Genomic DNA, 16888 nt, shown 5'->3' with positions numbered 1-16888 from the left:
TCTATGTACGATTCGTAAGGAAAAGCTTTGAGTCTATAATTGAAATTGTACATTTTGATTACTCAGATTAACAAAGCAAATAATATAAAACAGATCAACGTAATAATTTGTTTGATTTACAAAAGGGGCGGAAAATAATAAGGCACCGTTTAATTGAGAGCTTAGAAATTCTAGCCCCTTGAGTTTCTCATGAAGAGTGTTTACTTTCTGCGTATCCTTCTTTATTATACTTCAAAAATTAGGATATTAATTTGAAAGAGTACTTGTATAAATTTTACTGATATTAAATTAACTGTTGTATTATATTTATTATTAAAACCAGTCTTAAACAAGTGTATGTTGATAAATCACGCCAACTAGGCTAAATTAATGTGGATACAGAATCGTATCAATTTTTCATGAGTGAATTTCTTTATGAGAAATAATAATCTATTATATACATAGATACCAGCTTCTAACAATCGTATGCTGCATGTAGTATATGTAGGTATGCCTTAAATAGGCTGCTAGACCCCCACATCCCGACACATCACAATCAATTGATACCTAAAACATGTCAATCTAATTTGAACCTATCAAATATAATTTGCTATGATCTCACTTCACTTGTATCGTTTAAATATAGAATTTGTTGTCTATGCTCCAACCTGCTTAAATATAGACTATGCACGTTTTTTTAAATAAACGAACTTTGTTGTGGAACCATGCACAGCAACACCTACCTACATATGCCAGCAAATTTTGAGTTTAGAACATTCCATAGTGTTTTGTTAATACTTTTTTCTTTCGAAGGTTTTTCAAATTTGTTTCTACTAATGACTTCTAAGTTTAAAATATTCGAAATTCATTCGAAAACAATCAACGATCAAAGGAAGATATGTCGGTCAATTTGTTTACTAGTGATTTGTTACGCTTTGGGCGGATACTTGCTTCGATGATAAATTGCAGTCGCTCAAAACAATTAAAGAAATTTGAACCTTATTATCCTTAAAAAAATGTCTACCTTCGCATTATCTATTTCTCATCACAGATGGTTTCTTTCATCTTTCGGATTCTTGTCGCCAATGACACTGCATATCCACGATTGCATACTGACAAATGTATACCAGTTATTTCGTGAATTGAAACAAATCTATTGTAAAGATAAGTTCGAAGATGTTAGCTTGTCTATACTAAACTGTATACTAACAATACTCCTTGAATAGAAGGGAAAAATTAATGCTAAATTGCACTTATTTACAGCGTTGCGACGATCAATCATGGCGGCCAAGTCATCAGGCGGTTCAAATGTCAAACCTAGGGTGGCGGTAAAAAAAGAAAAACTGAATTGCCATTATTAAAAAAGTGACTGTGACTTTATTTCCATTGTCGAATGTCGATTCGGGATTATTAACTGACTTGCATTATTTTTTGTGTTATAATATTGATAGATTGGCTTTTTTAGTCGGATTTTGAATTGTTATGAGCTGGCAGTGGTAAGTGTAGATTTTATCCACACACTTATAGCTTATGGGTGACTAGAAATATCGCAGTCATTGTAATTAATCGAATGAAAATAACAATAACAATCGGTTATTTATTTAATCCAAGCATATTCACACATAAAAAGTATTTATTGAGTTAATTGTCAAGGCTATTCTAATATTCTGTGGTATTCAAATATTATCTATGGAAATATTATCTATGTTTTTGTGCACTTCGTGTCTTACGTCTTTTAGTTATTAAGCCAAAAGTAATACAATCGAATAGAAAGGAAATTTGATGGAATTAGATTCAATTTAACCAAATTGACTTCCTACGAATTTACGATTTCGTTTGCGTGATCTCGTCCAGTAATAATCTAATAAATTCGTCCATTGGGATAGGGCAGTCAATATCGTAATGACTCAATATTAATCGGTGTATTAGGTTTCATTTATTGGAATTATATTTCCACATTTATGTATTTAACGATTTCATACATGTCGGTTCCGATTGTAATGAACATTGAGTAACTAGCTTATATAAAGCCAATTATAAGATGTAATCAATTAATAACTCGTTATAACAAACGCGATGAAACCGTGGGTGTAGTGTGGAGCGATTGGCGACACGAACAAATCCGCGAATTAGTCTAGCGATTTAGAAGTCGTGGGTAGCGGCTAACAGCTGATAAGATCGGCTGGCGTCTAGGTCTATTGGCTACTCTAAAGCATAGACTATCGGCCAGAGACTAGAGCACTATGGCGGTATTGCAAACATGCCGGCATCGCGTGCGAGCGCACAATATCATCGGAGTCAAGCCGCTTTACGCTACCCCATATTTTAACAACTGTCCTAATACATCTTGCAATGTTGTTTTTAAATGTTTTTGCCACATTATTGTTTGATCTTTTTGAATGTTTACTTTTAATTTTTGTATCATATTTTTTGTTGCCTATATTGATTCATGGTAGCGTATAGCTGTCACTATATACTACAATTTACGTGCATGTAAATTTATCTGTGTATTCGAGGAAAAGAATTGTTTTTTAAATTTGAAATTTTCAACGAATTGGATCGAATTTTTTCTTCATTTCAGGTGCCTGTCAATGAAAGCGCCAGACAGGTATGTGTCTAAGTTGGTCGCGCGTTCGGTTCCGTTTGAAAACGTTCGGGCAGGCTTGTCCCTCGACTGGTCTCTCGGGCCCCGGTGTAGCTTGGACCACAGATGACACAACCACGACGCGGGATAACAGTATTATTTTTCCACCCAAATTGCTTTAATGTGTGTTAAATTAAATGTGTTTATTTTTTTAAGAATTCCATTTCCCATCTCTCATCTATTGGAATTTGGTATCATTGAATGCTTGATTGGCTCTTGGAATTCTAGTACAGACCCTTTATGTATCGGTGGTGTGATTTATTTTAAATGTCGATCAAATTGTGGTTTAATTAGTTGTCGTTGTAATGCTTCCAGGTTACACCCTTGTAATTTGATAGGTTTTTAATTCCTGAACACAGATAAATTTACCAATTGTAGAGTATTGCCTGTTTGTTTAAGCATGGTTGTGTTTTGTTTTGGCGTACTAGAAACAGCTGCTTGAACTGGTAAGTTTAGAAGATTTGTATGTAATTTTAAGGTTTTACGCGCCGATTGCAACATACGAAATTTATCCGATGACAAACGATGACGATAATCATCAAATCGTAAGGGATTTAACGCCTCCGTTGGCACGCTTCTTTTGTTGGCATCATAAAGCCAGCCATTAACATGTTTGATAAAATGCTGGCCGCACAAAAAAGACCGTACAGCTACCGTGGACTCCCCACTGAGACATCTCATTGAGGTAGGATGTTATACCGTGGAGCACAATGCGAACACAAAGATGCATGTTATATTATTGTTCATTGTGGATGATGAGTGGTTCTAAATTCAAACTTTAATACTTGCATGCTTACATTGCTGTTTTTTAATGAGGCTTCGTGGGAAATATTTAAAACTACTGTCAATTATTCGTGATTATTTAGAAGTTAGTTTGGGGCATTGAGAATTATAAAAAAGGACGTTTTTAAGTTTGAACTATACACAATTCCAGATAACTTGAAGACATACTTTAATATTCATAATAAGTATATTCAAGTTCTTCATATCAATACAGATTTATATTTAAATCCCATTAACAGTCGCTTATTTCAAAGGAGGATATTTTTTATCTGTCTAATGGAATTGGAATCAAATGTCAATAATATAATCCTATGATGGAATGAGAATTAGGATAAGGGCAAGGTCTATATTAATTGAGTAAAAAAGGATAAGAGGAAGTTATGTTTTATTATTACGCAATAGTAATTTATTAGATTCAAAGACAACTTTATTTTATTAATTTTAAATAAAGGAAAATATATAAAAATTAAATAGAATATTAAAATAATTTTTTAACTGGATAATATAAGCAAGAATTGTTGTTTTAGTCTCAACATTTAAAACGTATAGTACTCACATTATCGCTTCAATTAAATAATTGTTTTTTGTTAAATTCAAAATCATATATTCATTTCGGTAACACTGTATACTTATGAACGTCAAAAAAGAAATACATATTTGCTTTTAATTTTACATTTACTGCTAGTTCTCAAATCAAGGTCGTAGAACGGAAGAGAAGAACTGGCAACAAACTCTCCGCCACTCTTTTTAATCGCCAAGTTTTTGTTTTATTTGTAAGGAGCTGCAACCATTACACCATGTTCCACATGACATCTTTAAGTAATTAATAGTTAAATATTAATACAAATCAAATATTTGTCCTCTATCAGCAGTTGGCATGGTGAAATAGGAGATACATAATGAGATACATAACATATATAAACCCCAACCTTTTCTTACGTGTCTAATCTTTAAATTATTTAACCCATATGATGACTTTTGTTTTTGAAACCAAATTATGAAACAAAATAGCAAAATTAACAGGGAAATCACAACAAAAGATCCGTTTACATTTTAACACCTTTACTAACAAAGGCCGATTTGGAATAAACACAACTCCCCTTTGACCGGCGGAAGGTAATTTTCACTTTGGAAAACGGAATGGAAATGATTTTATAAAGGGTTAACAGTTGTCACCCTTCGGGCGTTCACACATTTCTATTTGAATAACTGAGTTCTGCACAATCTTTCTCCTATATTACAAAGATATTGCGATACTTTAATAAATTGTATAACATATCAACTTTAATTTATATATTACTAGCTGACCGGGCAAACGTCGTTTTGCCATGTATATCATTTATAATAAAAAATAGGGGTTGATCGTAGAGGGGTGAAAGTTAGGGGTTGTATGTATTTTTGTATGTTGTATCATAAAAAAAGTAGAAATTAAAAATTTTGTCTAAAAAATACTGTTGCACATGGCCGTTGTTGGCCGATTCTCATAGATACCGGATAAGCACAAAAAATTTCATCAAAATCGGTCAAGCCGTTTCGGAGGAGTATGCCAACGAAAACTGTGACACGAGAATTTTATATATTAAGATCCTAATGTGACCTATTAGTCCTTAATTTCGTCAGTTAAGATTACCGCCCTTTAATTGTACAATTGTGGGTTCATAATAAAGGATTGAGAAATTTCACAAATAAATTACACATAATTTCTATATAAACTTTCCCAGGCATTGCTTGAATTAAGTGCTCAGTTATTCGAGTATTTCTCGTGTACAATGATACCGCAAAGAGCTTGTAAGACGGATTAGCAGCTGAGAAGACAGTGAACCTTATATGAACTCTTGTTGAACCTATAATAATATATCTAAAACCTATTTAAAGCGTTTATCAAACAAGGTCATTTGAACCTCGTCTTGTCTTGAAATATGTTAAGTGGTGTTCGGTTCTGCGATTAATGTGACCATACATGAGAAAAAAAAAAGAAAAAAAAAATTAAATATATCACACCATCGTACGCAGTTATCGCATTGGAGTCTGCCAAAAAACTTCGCAGGCGTATTCGAAACCGATTTTTCGAAGAAGGGCTTACCATATTTGACCCTAAACTGACCTAATACCCTAACAGCCTTATTACTTGCCTTGCCTTCTTACTGCTATAAATAAAGTAAAGGTGAAAATTCCGTACACCTCAGGGGGTTGTGCGAATTATGTCACGAATGGCCGGTGCGTTGGTCTTCACTCACCGCACTCACCTAGTTGCGCGTAGAAGCGTGAGGACCACGGAACTTTCCCTCTCGTTATCCCCTCACTGATAAGGGCTACATTATCAGTAATAAAACACCATAACAATTTAACTCAAGTAAACTAAACTTGCGTATCGTTGTTAAACTTTGAATGATATTAGTGTATTTTTATAAGATTTTTGGAAAAGAGGTATGTTTTCAAGGTTAACTCTATGTAGACATTGGTTTAAAATACAATGACTTTTTAAACAGATCGACGATTCTTACGTACAAAAATAGAGGTATTAAGGAGAGCGTATTGTTCCAATACAATCTACTTGTTCTCTTATACGATAAGTTTATCTAAACCACAAAATATTAAAAAAAACTTACATACACATAAAGTTATAGACGAGATAAAACGCAAAACTGAAAAAAAAAATTGAATTTCGACTTGTCTATATACGTAGGCACCTTCGAGAAGCTACTTTCTCTCTCTCTCTTGCGTCTGTAGCTCATGTCTGAGTGGCGTGGTCAGCAAGGAAACAGCTGGAGCGGACGATCTGTTTCCACCGGTTCCTGTCCAGCGCCTCTCTTATAACAGTGTATAGTTTTGAGGACGATGAGTCTTTTTCCATCTGGTTAGCAACCACGATCAGTTTCTCCAACTTCATTTCGCTTTTGCGCATTTTACTGCCGAAATATGATATAATCCGCTGTCGACATATGGTAGACTACTATCAATTTATTAATTTATGAAAAAAATCCGCGAGTCAATTTGTAAATGACCTGATAAAATTAATATCAAACAATTTGTATCGCAGAATAATAAATGGAGACAATCGAAAACTCACTGAAAACATGTTACATAACAAATGAATCTATAAAATTAATTGGACAAGTAATCGAAAACTCAGAAAGAATTTCTTCATCTCTCTGATAGGGGAGCGGGAAACAAATGAGGGGCGGACATTGAATAATTCGATTTCCTTATTTACACCAATCAATATCTTATAAGGGAATCCGATATCTTTGAACAAGTAATAATTTATTGACATTGTATGAAGAATCTAAAACATTTTTCATACAGCTATACCAGACATGACGCAAACAATCTCACCGTTGTTATTAAATACTTCATCTACATAGAATTTGATAGGTTTAATCATAGTAATGTATCATAAGATATCTAATTGTAAACTCAGGTGCAACAGTATAATAATTAACTCTCGAATGATCCCCTCGTAATGGTTAAAGGGTGGTATCGCTTGAGGAAGGCGGCGTCGGTCGCAGACGGCATATTAGTAGATATAATTGCATTTGCTACCGACCTCCTGACGTTTCCTACAACAGGATTGCAACTTGCGACCCGATCTTATAGACAATTGAGTTACACAAACCACCCTCCGGAATGACTTACCGCTGATGGGAGTATTTTACTTATTGATTAAAGTCTTAAACTTGAAATAAGTTTAAGACTCGTAACGTCAACGGTTCAAGATAAATTCCGGATATAATAAGGGTAACTTCATTTTTGATTAATTAAGTCGGTTCGTTTCATGAGCTGATATTAAATTTGGCCAGTACAGGCTACTTATTTAATTCCGGATATAAAATTTCTGTGATTGAGTCCCAGCGGGTGGAGTTGAGGGGCGTGAATTCCAACAAAATTAGCACCAGGGGTCGAAATAAAAAAGCGAAGGAAAAATTTAATGAACAGGAAAATGCTCCTTTTGCAGCTATTCCATCTATTTATCTACATCGGGATGCCCATTACCTTGCTAAGAGAAAAGTTTACATTTTTAATTTAATGATTCCACTTTGTGGAAGTTGGGCGGGTTTCGGCGAGTTCTTAATTTGGGGATTTCTGAGGCGCCTCGTTTTGTAAATATTATTCCTTTAATAAGACCTCACGTCGAGGGGGTCCTACTGAAGTCCGTGATTACGACTCTCTTTGCCAGCTTCATTTTCGTCATTTTGATTGGCGCTAATGAAATTTTTCCTACTCCACCGTTTCCTTGTTCCTGACAGACTAATTTCAAGAGACCCGACAAATCTTATGTTGTCATCAACACACCCTATAAACTGTTATTGAAGGCAATTTCAGTACAGCTGAGCCTCGGGTTGATGCTATTTAAATTTTTCACTTTTGTTAATGCGATTTCTTGCTTTATCTCTCTTGTTCCCGCGAAGTATGTGTCCCATCTGTAGCAAAATTTTTAAATTGTCGCGGCCCATCTGTGTCTGCCGACGATGACACTTCGCTTTTAGCGGCTGTTTTAAAATTGAATATTTGATGATCTCTCTCCCTTATGACGTGTTCGCGGTGAGTGGGCCAATTCTGTATGAGATAATATCTTTTCATAACGATGGCATCAATTACAAGAACAGTGGGTCGTTGTTATATTTCTTTTATATTGAATGATACAGGTTGATGCATAGGTTTTTATTATTTATAATATTTATAACGACAAAAACTTGGACCTGGTGCGAGTTATCGTCCAAGTCTTCGTATACCGCTGTCTTCGTCGTGTTCTGGGTATCTACTGGATCAAGAAGATCAAACGATGCAAGTGGAATCCAATTATATTCCTAAGCATGCGCTTGATTGGAACCTGCAAGGAAAGTGGAAGCGTGGCCGTCTCAAGCAAACCTGGCGTTGCACAGTTGCAGATGAGGCAAAGAGAGCCGGAAAGACTTGGAACGAGGTGAAATATGAGGCTCAAGAACGGGTTGTAGGACATAAATTACTCTTTTTTTTTTTAGTTTTTCTCTTAACTAGGGTTGCCTGGAAGAGATCGCTTATTAGCGATAAGGCCGCCCGTTGCATCCCTTATAATTTTTATGTATTGTGTTTCTTTTATTTGCAACGAAGTGTAAATAAATAAAATTAATTAATTAATTAACTACATATAACGACTGTATATTTTTGATTTGTTATCAACAACTGTACGGCACTCCAAGGTTCCCATTATAAACGTAAATTGTTAGAGCTTAGTACGTTTGTAATTACAATGATAAGCAACTTCAATAACGGCGCTTTTATCAAGTCCGTACTTTTGGAATCTAATTTGAATTTTGCTTGATATGTGGACTCTTTATTAGTTGATATTGTGTTTGCTATCCGTTATCAATGTTTGTTATTCGATTGAGTGAGCGGTTACAACTCAAATGATAAATTCAGGTGTTAATTGATATAAAATAATATATCGTTCCCAATATCGACGTGTTGATAAACATTTATCATATATAGTAATCACCTGCTTAGTTTCTTGTATGAATATAAAAGGTAGGAAATTAATTATCAAGAAGGTGCACCAATTTGTCATAATTATGACCGAATTAATATATCAGAATGCCAAATTTGCATTTAAACGCTTACGACATCAGACAATTTAGAAAATTACGGTTATTTTAATAGAAATTATGGATAGTGAACGAGGGTCGTTGGGGTCGGGTTTTTTACGAAAACATCTGTTGTGTACGACGAATGATTTTTGTTATTTTAAAAAGAGACATGATGGATCAGTTTCAACACGTATCTATATGCCGGTCTCTTTGTTGCTTGGTTTATGGCTTTGTAATGTGTTTCTTTGTTTGTTCAGTACCGAGCAGTTGCTACTTAAATTATTTGAAATTTTCTCTTTTGATTAAAGGGCCGAGTACAAACAGGAGTAATTTGATGAACCCTTAAAATTAGAAACATATTTTACATATAAAAAAAATTACGATATATTATGGTCTTATTTCAATTTAAGCTTTCGGAGTGGTACTTAGTGGTAGGTACTTGGTGATACAAAAAATATAAATGCAATACAAAACATGTTCCTAAATCCTCATACACAGATGCTGCTAATCTTACTAAGATGGTTTCCTCAATTCAAGATTAGTTTTGAATTTGGGCGCCAAAGCATAAAAAAGGCCAAATGCATTACGAGTGTCATCCGAATCTTTTGTGAGTGTGGGAGTGTCTTAAGTATTTAAAAGTATGCTTTTCGAAACCGATGTTGCGTGTTTTTTAATAGGATTTAGAGATTGCTATCCGAGCATCTTATCTTGTAAAGAATTTTTTAATATTAACATGTGCTGAAGTTTTTAAAGCATCACTCCACTTTAAAATATGTTCGAAATTTAAATTTCTACTTGCGAATGTGGCAAAATGTTTTTATTAAAATAATTTTTCTTATTACGGCGACGCACTCGTGAGCCCTCTGGCGTTTAGTGTCCATTCGCTTTATCAATTAAAAGGTGAGCTTCAAAAATACTGTGTACGTTCTAAATTTAAATTTCTACTTGTGAATGTGACAAAATACGATTAGTAAAATATGTTTTCTGATTTAAGCAACGCACTCTTGATCCCTCTAGCATTAAGTGTCCACTGTCACCTAACATCTGATGAAACTCCTGCGCCTTCTTCCTTTGTTTTTTTTTCTTCTTCTTCTTCATTTGTTTGTCATTTATTCACTAGTATCATACGTTAAAAAAATTTTTTGTTGTTGTCAAGCTAATTGAAAAGCGAAAAAAATTCAGAGCAGTATTAGCCTAGTGGCTTCAGCGTGCGGCTCTCATCTCTGAGGTCGTAAGTTCGATCCTCGGCTGAGCACCAATGGACTATCTGTTTATGTTGGCATTTAACATTCGAACAGTGAAGGAAAACATCGTGAGGAAACCTGCTTGCCTTAGACCTTAAAGTCGAAGGCGACTGTGAGGCACAGGTTGATCACCAACTTGCCTATTAGATTGATATCATGATCATGAAAATACTTCAAAAGGTTGTAGCGCCACTGATTAAATGTTTATTAAGCTAATTCAATTAGAGATTAACGTAAAGACAGTGAAATGAAAGTGTAATCACTATTTGCGTCATATCAACATGATCACGCTATCTTAGTAAAAGTTTAATATGACTGATTTATTAATCAACTTTTTGTGTCATAGGAAATAGGCCGTATAGGAAATTATAGAAAGATGGATTTTAATCATATCATTCTATCCCCGGTGATTTTTTTGTATGTTATCTATGGGAGCGTCGGTACTCTGTAACCAATATTTTGTGTTTAAAAAATGAGTTTTTTTTTCTGGGTGTCCTGTCCAACAGGACGTCGAACAAATTTTTATTTTATTTATCGTTCAAACATTACACATATTAAAATGAAGACAATCAAAAATCTATGAAAATACGTTAGTAAAAGAATATACTCGTGTGATTATTATTATTACTATTAAGCATTTATTGCTGACACCTAGTACATATATATATACAGTTGTTGAAGTTACATAACCTAACTTAATCTAATACTGAAAAGGTGGGAGCTTGTAGTTTATTGTTTATCAGAATGCCAAATCATAAAATGACTGCTTCACTACTGATTTGAGAGCGACCGCCGATGCGAAAACCGCTGTGTGAGTTCGAAAAGTGAGTTACAGAATCGCAGGGCTGATAAGAGTCGCAAGCAAAAAAAGTTGAAGTTTATTAATCACACCATAGGAATTATTTACATGAATATTTTTTTTATATCAAGGGGCAAACGGGCAGGAGGCTCATCTGATGTTAAGTGATACCGCCGCCCATGGACGCTCACATGGCCAAAAGGCTCGCAAGTCCCTTGCCCATTTAAGAATTGGTAAGCTCTTTCCTTGAAGGAAGGACATTAAATGATTTAATTTATAATTATTAATATACTCGCAGTAGTAAAACGCAACAAGCATTATCTATAAAAAGTTTATTCCAAGGTCTCGTATTTGTGACTTTCCAAATTAATCCATAAAATAATTACCGTAATAAATCATCCCGAACAAAAATCCATCAAACTAATTTAATTCAAAATGTATCCATTTCCTTTTTGCAAACAAAATAAAGGCACATTCACATCGGTTACTGAAAGTACTGCAGTGAAGTTAGAAAAAAGAAACGAGAAATATGATTGATCACCAAGTTGATTTTTTGCGTGAAATTAAAAACACGACTCGACGCGTTAAGGAATTTCCGAGGGAATGTGTTGTTTTAATTGTTTTTGTGCATTTTGTTTATTGTTTGATTTGTTCGTTTGTTCGAATTTCGGTAATAGCACATTTATTACCGTAATTTTCTATTTATGAGAAATTAACGCTATTTGAGAGTTCACGGTGACGGTTATGATGTTATTTAAATAATGCATATTCAGTTCAACGGTGATTCTAGAATTAATTATTTAGTCGAATGGGTAAGATGAGGCGCTTAGATTGGTGACGAGATAGTTTTTAATAAATACAGTATAAACTCTTTATAACGAATTTCAACGGACCGAGCATTTTTATTCGTTATAGAGAGGGTTCGTTATTGGGAGTGAATAATTATGTATGGGTATTGGGTTAAACCAAATAACTTTTAATTCATTTTTACGTTATGGAGAACGTTATTCGTTATATAAAGAGTTTACACTGTATCTGTAAAATTATTGGAAATAGTCGTATTTTAATCTGCTAAAAGTTTTAATGTTCGATACTCGTGTAATTTTATTGAATTCTATTTGTTCACACTTCGTTACATTTATACACAAATAAATAACATAATACAAAAATATAAAAGGGATGCAATAGGCGGCCTTATCGATAACAAGCGATCTCCTCCAGGCAACTAGTAAGGAAAAAACATTTAAAAAAAATTTTGATGAGTAAATTGCAAAGTCTATATCCAAATCTTATGAAAAATGGTAGAACCGTAATCTAAAATAATACAAAAAATATTAATAAAACAAATGTAAAAGTAAAAAGCTAAACTCACGGATTCGCGATATATATATGATATTTATTTTATTATAAAAGTGCAAAAAAATATGACGTTACAAATTTTACACACATGCATCAACTACACTAGAGCATAGAAATTACATACAAGTAAGGAAAAAACAAAAAACTGAAATTTAAACTAAATTTAAATAAAAACTTATCGATTTAGCAACATTAATATTCTTAAACCAAAAGCGTTAATACCTAAGGAGTTACGGAATAGGAGATGGGGAAGTAACAATGTCTATGGTGATACGTAATTATAGTAGCTGTTTCGAGCTTTATGAACGATCAAAATTGCATGGGCACGTGTATAAAATACACTTTGCAAAGTAGATTTAAATTTTAATACAAAGCTTTCAGTTGAGGGTTGTAGACGCGATGGAAATGTGTGGATACGCCACGCATCTACCCACATTTACTATTTATAAATAAAAATTAAAATATATTTATACATTTTCATCGCATATACTTTTGTTTTCTTAAATGGTTTTTGTTAATACTAAATTTAAAAAAAAAAAGGTTTGGTTATTTTTACTTCCACTAGAGCGTACAAAACAGTCAGGAAGAGAATCCATCCTTTCCATACCTTTTATTTTAATGCTTCAAAATAATTAATAAATAGTTGACAAAATAAAGCAATATAAGCACTATGTATAGAAATACAGACTGATGGTATATCCCAACCTTCTCTGCACAAAGACACAATTTAAAAATACGATCTAACTTAAAACTAATAAGTAATTTAAAACTAATCTGGTTTACTAAAAAGGATTAAACATAAGTGTCCAATAACTTACAGCCTCTATTAAAGGTAAGGCACTCTGTTATTATCACCGTCAAATAATAAAAAAAAATTAACAACGGAATATCCATATAAAACTTTCACATCCGGAGACTCAGGTGTCGACTGCGGCCGATTTCACAAGACAATGCTTAATAATTTCATTTCACCATTACGGCGGCCATCTTTACTCGCAGTTAGAGGGCATCGCAACCCCCCGCAATTTGCATTACTCGGACCGCGTAGAACACAACACCTTGAATATATAATTTTGTTGTACTAACAGCAAGTTCGCGTGGGAATTCTTTATTGATGAAATAAAATGCTAAGGCCTATTATGATAGAAATGAGTTCTGATTGTGACTCTGAGTATGAGAGTATGATAGAAGGACTCCTCGTGAAAAAGAATTTTTAAATGTAGACTAAAATAAAACCAGTTTTTTTTGGTTTGTTAATGATTTTTTTATAGAACGACGGGCAAGAGGCAAACCTGATGTTAAATGATATGGACACTCAATGCCAGAGGCCTTGCAAGTGCGTTGCCGGCCTTTTAGGAATTCCTCTTTTCTCGAAGGACTAAGTCGAATTAGTTAGATGTGGTGTAGGTTTGCGAGTTTAGAAAATACTTGTTATAAATAGTCGTATTTTAATCCGATTAAAAAAATTACTGTCTAATACTTAAGGATTAAAAAAATTGCATTGACGAGGTCTTAAGGATGTGAAATTTTTTTCATGCATTAATGATGTGGTTTTTTCAATGTCACAGATAAATAAGACTATTTACTATAACATCAGTAATAGCTCATGTTATGCCCTAGTATTGTTAAATATACATTACCAGCATATTATGAAAATGTATACGTATATACAGTGTTAACTCTATATAACGAATTTCGAGGGATCGAGTATTTTTTTCGTTATAGAGCTGTCGTTATAGGGAGTAAAGATTTATGAGTGGGTATTGGGTTAATCCAAATAAATTTAACTTATTCTTACGTTATAGAGAGGTTAACGTTATAAACAAATGACGTTATAAAGAGTAAACACTGTTTTTAAAATGATAAGTATTTTTTAATAAGGCAGCACATTAAAAATATATCAGATCAATGACCAAATTAAAAAAAAACATTAACCCATAACTTGCGGAATAGCGCAACTTTCCTAGATTTATTTTAGCGCTAACTTTATGCTACCAATAAAGACGTTCAGTAGAATGTTTTTGTTTCAATACATTGTTGCGGAATGTATTGGGCTGTAAAAATTAAATTGGAGCCGCGACGATTGACCTAATTAGTGCTCTTTGGTATTTTTTTAATCTTCTAAATGCAAGCTTTAAACCACGAGGCGGGCAAAATCACCTGCTTAAAACATTTGTGTATTTAAAGAAGACTGGTACCCAACAATAATCTTCTGGACAGACGGGAAATACATCTTCTTTTTATAAAAAATCCTAAAAAGGCCTAGTGGCTTCAGCGTGCGACTCTCATCTCTGAGGTCGTAGGTTCGATCACCGGCTGTGCACCAATGGACTTTCTTTCTATGTGCGCATTTAACATTCGCTCGAACGGTGAAGGAAAACATTGTGAGGAAACCGGCTTGCCTTAGACCCAAAAACTCAACGTCAGGCACAGAAGGCTGATCACCTACTTGCCTATTAGGTTACCAAATGATCATGAAACAGATACAGAAATATGAGGCCCAGAACTAAAAAAACAGGTTGTAGCGCCACTGATTTATTTATTTTAGAAAAATTATTTGCCATGTATCAAATACGGAAAATAAAGATTCCTTTTTTAAAACGTTCTCTTTTTTTAAATATTACAATGTTTTAATAGGAGTATAAATATATATTTACGCGAAAGTAAAGAATTGTATCAATAATAAAGTGTGATCGTAATAGCCTCCTTCGCCCCCGCTAATGTAAAAGTTACGAAGCGTTATGGACTTACGAGTTTGTTTGGGTTGCTATAAATTAATGTGTTGTCTTCGGTAAGATCATTTCAAACAATAAGAGTTTTTATTGAAGTGAAACTTCTTTATCGGGGTTGGAAAAAAATTTTGTGTAACATTTTTTCGTTACGCGTCACATTTTTCCGTTACGCGCCATGTTGCTTTTTGAAGTCAAACTTCTTTATCGGCGTTAGAATGAATTTTTTATTCGACGTATGGGAAAAACATTTGTAGCAAATCGTCACGTTTTTCGGTTACGCGCCATCTTTTTCTTGTCCCTACCACGGTTGATCCGAAGAGATTCGAAGCCATTAATAACTAAAATATATAATAACGATAACAATGATAGTAATAATTCTATTACAATTAATGAAATTCTGTAATAATCTTAGTAGTAATAAGGTAAAATGAAATAATTGTATTTGTATTCATGTCTATGATAATAAAAGCCTTTTGTTAAACTTAATTTATCCAATTTCGTTAAGTTGCATATAGAGCATTTTTCGAAAAATAAGGTCATAAAGAAGTTTCACTTCTTACGTGTGTACACCTAGTACACGCACACATTTTTGTTTTATAATAATTACGCATTTTCATTTACGTAAAAGTTAATTTAATAATTGTTTTCGACTTTATTAACGATTCGTCTGTCCGTATTATCGCGCTAACGGTATCAAATGATGAAAAACATTGGTCACTACTTTCACTTTTAAGATACAATATAAGTTAAAAAGTCTTAAAAATTCCTCTCCCTTTGGCAATTATTAGCAAATTCCAATTGGAAACGATCATGGCTTGGAATTAGGCAAAAGTTCAACCCTACTGCGGCATAACTTGCACCTCAAATACTTATTACGACTTCCAGGGGAACGTATAATTCCATTTCGTGTTTCCAACTCTTTAAGGTATTAATAGAATAAAAGCACAGTAAAAGGTTCCAAATTTGAATTTCACCAAGTTTGTCTTTGATTATGGACTGTATTAAATGTCGTGTTATATCTGTGGATTTATAGATGTGTTAATATTAATATAACTGCCTAAAGTCACATTTTAGTATTTCATTTACAATTTAACATACTAATAATAATTTTTTTATAAATATGTAACCTTTGATAATTTTGTTTTCAACGCTTTCCTCATACAAACATCTATACTATGTGCGCTGTAGTATGGTGCGTGTGACAGTTGCTTAACTTTTCTTTCAATTTGATTTTTTTTGTAGACTAGAACATTCTCGCTGGGTTAAATTAAAGTAACTACAGTTATTAATGATTTAATATATTACGAATGTGGTACAGCTGAAATACTAAGTCATAATTTGTAAATCGCGGCAACTTTCAAGGGTGAAACGAAAAAAAAAGCAACGGTCATCCGCACAATGCTACAGCGCACATACATAGAATTTTGAAAATCGAATAGAATTTAGGGAATCTATAATTATCTCGCTTAGTGATGAAGTCACAGGCATAGCCTATAAAATTTGCGTCTAACATTCCCACAGATAAGTGCCATTATGCGGTATGAATGGGCTATAGGGGCATCTTATACTTCAGGATATTGACACTTGTTCTGTCATCAGCTTTTGTTCTATCACGTGTTAGGTTACATGAATACAAACGTACACGTGTTGGAGCTTCTACAATTAAATGAAGAGATTTTTTTTATGCTTATACTAGATTACCCACGAGTCTAGAAATATCGCAAGTTCTGGGGGTATGGTGTTTTGTGACTGCATATAAATATATGGATCTACTTCGGATTCGT

General features: G+C 33.6%; 1 protein-coding gene across 6 annotated transcripts in view; it reads left to right on the top strand.

Annotated features, from left to right (window-relative positions):
- Window positions 1-16888, top strand: part of LOC125055300 (dachshund homolog 2) — a 153454-nt gene that overhangs the window by 24984 nt on the left and 111582 nt on the right. For 2 of the 6 annotated variants that reach the window (XM_047657715.1, XM_047657714.1), the window contains exon 2: window positions 2561-2587. The exons of the other annotated variants lie outside the window; for them this stretch is intronic. In XM_047657715.1, the coding sequence (XP_047513671.1) occupies window positions 2561-2587 (27 nt within the window). The remainder of the gene's footprint in view (window positions 1-2560; window positions 2588-16888) is intronic. 6 annotated transcript variants of the gene reach the window in all.

The sequence above is a fragment of the Pieris napi genome, chromosome 13 (genome assembly GCF_905475465.1).
Source record: "Pieris napi chromosome 13, ilPieNapi1.2, whole genome shotgun sequence".
Lineage (NCBI taxonomy): Eukaryota > Metazoa > Arthropoda > Insecta > Lepidoptera > Pieridae > Pieris > Pieris napi.
Note: the sequence above shows the minus strand (reverse complement) of the source record. Positions and strands in the feature narration are given on the sequence as shown.